The following is a 4,294-nucleotide window of genomic DNA, read 5'->3' on the forward strand; positions in this document are numbered from 1 at the left end:
AGACCCCGATAAACTCATAGTTCTCTCCTAGTACCAAAGTGAGGTCACTCTCCTTAAAAAGAAAGAAACTCCAGCTGGTGTATAAGAAAAAATTAAAAACATAAGGTAGGTCCATACCATGAGGGCAGAGCCTATTGGCCCAAGCCTTCTTGTAATACCACAAACCTCATTGAAAGTTCTCAATGTATGGACTTCAAAATATTTTTGGATCGGGTCAGGGTCACGGACTGGAACCGGTCCAGAATTCAAGACACCCACAACAACTTCCGATTACCATGCAGGTCAGCGCAGATTATAACCGTCCATTTTCTGTAGGACACTAGGGACTGAAATATATAAATAGTCCAGCATTGAGTGACCAAATTAAGTATGCCTGTTTGACTCAATTTTCAAATATTGGGAAAATTTTCTTTTGAGATTGCCCATGAATTGTTGGGATGTCAAATCTCCACTGGGTGTGGAAGCGGAGAAAAACTTTGCCGGATAATGATAAAACAATAAGTGCCTCGACGGTTTGACTTTGATATATTTTGAATGAAACGAAACAGGAATAGAAAAAGCGCATTAACCATATGACAAAAGAATGATACTGGTAGTATCTTAAAAATGAACATTAAAAAATTATATATATCTATGCAACATGCAGCAAAAAGGTCTTATTTTGTCTATATACAGACACGGAAGCCGATCAGGTCATACACTGAGCATGAGCCTTTTTGCTCATGACAACATCGTGGCCGTCCGTTTTGTATTTTGAAAAGTCAAAAAGTCAACAAAACAGTTATATGCTACGTGGCATTCATCCAAAATACAAACAGACGGCCACGATGTTAGCATGAGCAAAAAGCTCATGTTCAGCATGACCAGATCTGCTTCCTACAGACACCACCGTTTATGATTTTGTTTTCTTTTTTTATGATTGACTTACACCACCATCTTCACTACCAAATAATTCACAACTCTCTCTCTCTCTCTCTCTCTAACAACAAAGGGGAAATTTTTAACGTTTTGAATTATGTGGTGGATTAGCTTTAACAGTTGCATATTGTAGCTTCCTCAATGAATAAGGCAAGTGACATCGATCGTAATGATTTTTTTTCTTTCTATAAGTTTTGGTCTATTTTTCACATTTTAAAAAGCCACAACAACCAAGTAAAATAACTTGCTCTAAATAGTAGTAACATCATGAGTTCCATATATATATATATATATATATATATATATATATATATATATATGGAACTGTTGAGTTGGATCATAGGTTTAAGCTGTATCGACTCAACCTGGGCACATACATGTGTTCAGCATGGTTTGTTTGCGAAGGATTAATCCTTGGGTACTATAAACTTCTCGATGTAAAAATATTGTTTCTTGAGTCATGAAATTTTCATATATTGCAATTCCTTGAATTTTGAAGCCCATAAAAAACCTACTTACATATCACAATCGCATGACTTATAACTCATTTTTTACTATATATAACTTGTAGATCACATTCATAGGTTCTCTTCTCCAAAAAAATCTAAAAAATATGAAACGGAGGTGGTTTTTATTAAATATATAGTTTCATACCTTCATTGGCATCAATATATATATATATATATATATATATATATATATATATATATATAAAAGGAGAAATATTAACTACACTCTAGAGTATGGTACTCTCTATTTGAATCCCGTGGGTGTAGATAAAGATGGACAGCAACGGCTGAGATTTAACCCCTTGCAGGATGGACGGCTAGATATTATTCACAGATTATTGACTCTTCCTTTAATCAAGCGACGATTTGACTAAGTCTGTTCTTTCAAAAAAAAAAATAGACAATTTGACTAGGTCGACCATGGCGTGTTTTGACCGTAGGGAGCACTACTTGTGGAAGAACGATCCGAGTACAGTTAGTTCACCACAAATTGTATTTTAGAATTGCATGCATTTTGGCTCAAGTGGTAGGAGTTCATGAGGAACTTTTCAAAGTTGACAGCAAATTGTGGGCTGCCGACTGTTGTTGAAAACATACAAGCACAACTCTTTACTTAGTTGCATGTAGCAATCAGCAATGAATAGATATATGGGTGCATTAATGGCCTCCATGCAAATCTTTGACTTTCTGAAGCCCAAAAGGCAAGTCAAAGAAATTGTTGTCACGAGTGAAAGTCAATTAGTCAACCGTTGTTTATTTATTCATTGCACCGAAGCAGCAAACAAACCGAAGTTGCGTAGCTTTGTTTGCCTATAAATATTCATCACCTTGATCGACTATACCACACCACCATCACCTTCACTAGTAGAATCTCTCTCTCTCTCTCTCTCTCTCTCTCTCTCTCTCTCTCTCTCTCTCTCTCTCTCTCTCTCTGTGGATAGTTATCATGGCCAAGTTTTCTGTGATAGCAATGGTGATGATGATAGGGTTAATGGTGCTTGCTAGCAGAGTTTCAAGTCAGCAGCTCTCCCCTTTCTTTTACTTTAGAACGTGTCCGCAGGCAATCGGAGTCATAAGAAACGCAGTGTTTGCTGCAGTTGCCAATGAACCACGAATGGGAGCCTCGCTGCTGCGCCTTCACTTCCACGACTGCTTTGTCAATGTATTCCCATCTTCACAAACACTGCCATTTTCACAGCATTTCTTTTACTGCGATTTTTTTCACTCGTATGATTTATTTGGATTCATGGCTGAAGTCAGTCTAACATGATTGTAATTGGGGTGTGTATACAGGGTTGCGATGGTTCGGTTCTGCTGGATGACACGCCAACCTTCACTGGGGAGAAGACGTCCCTGGCCAACGCCAACTCTGCCAGAGGCTTTGAGGTCATTGACAGCATAAAGTCTGCCGTTGACAGTGCGTGTGGTGGTAGCGTCGTCTCGTGCGCAGACATATTGGCCGTTTCCGCTCGTGATTCCGTGGTCGCGGTGAGTTCTTGATTAGCTCTAATCAACGTGGTCATTTGCGTAGACCAAAGCTCTATTCATGACCTGTGGATCACCATCACAAAGATGCAGTGCTCAAGGAAGTTTCATTTGGAGAAGAATGATGGGTTTAAATAGGACCTCACATCTAGGAAATGCACAGCATAAATCTTTTATACATGAGAAAAACATGACCTCTCTATTCGTTTTTGAGTAACTAACGTGAGCAAGGTCACGAACTCGAGTTATTTTGTTTTTTAGTGTTCAAAATATAATTAATAGCGAGGGGGGGCCAAGGACTGCAATTGATGAACTTGGTCACAAGCAAATTATTGGATTTTATGAAGCAGAAATATGTTTTAACTTTTACGTGATTCCAAGCATAAAATAAGAGCTGGAAACGATGCCTAATTAACTCTGCAAGCCCATTATTGTAAACCTCTTTAATTCACTTCTGAGTTTTTATTAAACCGTGCAGCTAGGAGGACCATCATGGCCTGTGCAACTAGGAAGGAGGGACTCCACAACTGCCAGCAAAGATGCAGCGGACAGAAACCTGCCTTCACCCTTCTCAAGCCTTTCAGACCTCATAACCAATTTCCAGAACAAAGGACTAGACGCCAGAGACCTCGTTGCGCTCTCTGGCGCTCACACCATCGGTCAATCACAGTGCAGGTTCTTCAGAACACGTATCTATAATGACACCAACATAGACCCCCAGTTTGCAAGTTCACTGCAAGGGTCATGTCCAGCTTCTGGGGGAGACAGCAACCTCTCTCCCTTGGATAGCTTCACACCCACAAGGTTTGACAGAAGCTACTTTGTCAACTTGTTGACGAGGAGAGGGTTGCTTCATTCAGATCAGGAGCTCTTCAACAATGGAACCACAGATCAGATAGTGAGAGCCTACAGTTTCAATCCCTTCCTCTTCTATGGGGACTTTGCTCGTGCAATGGTTAAGATGGGAAATTTGAGCCCTCTCACCGGAACCAATGGCCAGATTCGCCAAAACTGCAGGAAGGTGAACTAAGTGAGCAAGGATCCTAGTTTATAGACAGTGCTATTTAGCTCTGCTCTCAGGCTGTCAATTCTTAAAGCATGTTAAAGTGTACTTTTTGGCCTTTTTTTAGTTATTATAGGCAAGTGTCTTTGTTTGTTTTGAGAATAGGCAGTGTCTTTGTTGACTACGATTAAAGTAAAGCACTCTATGCTTTTGCCACTATTTCAGCTTCAGTGTAATCTCATAACGAGGTTATATGGTGTTGACCAAGATTACTATGTACACCTTATTTATCTGCCAAATATGAGATACAAGATTTTATGGGATAATCAATCTACAGCAGTTCTTTCAATAAAAAAGGAAAAAATCTACAGCATTATAT

General features: G+C 39.4%; 1 protein-coding gene across 1 annotated transcript; it reads left to right on the top strand.

Moving 5' to 3' along the window:
• Positions 1-2,358: 2,358 nt before the first annotated feature.
• LOC149815177 (cationic peroxidase 1-like) lies at positions 2,359-4,090 on the top strand. The gene is made up of 3 exons (XM_089989236.1): positions 2,359-2,589; positions 2,721-2,915; positions 3,391-4,090. Exons 1-3 carry the CDS (start codon positions 2,374-2,376, stop codon positions 3,940-3,942), a joined length of 963 nt encoding a protein of 320 aa, XP_089845362.1. The 5' UTR covers positions 2,359-2,373; the 3' UTR covers positions 3,943-4,090.
• Positions 4,091-4,294: the final 204 nt, after the last annotated feature.

Source organism: Nuphar pumila, chromosome 15 (genome assembly GCF_984573655.1).
Source record: "Nuphar pumila chromosome 15, dmNupPumi1.hap1.1, whole genome shotgun sequence".
Taxonomy (NCBI): domain Eukaryota; kingdom Viridiplantae; phylum Streptophyta; class Magnoliopsida; order Nymphaeales; family Nymphaeaceae; genus Nuphar; species Nuphar pumila.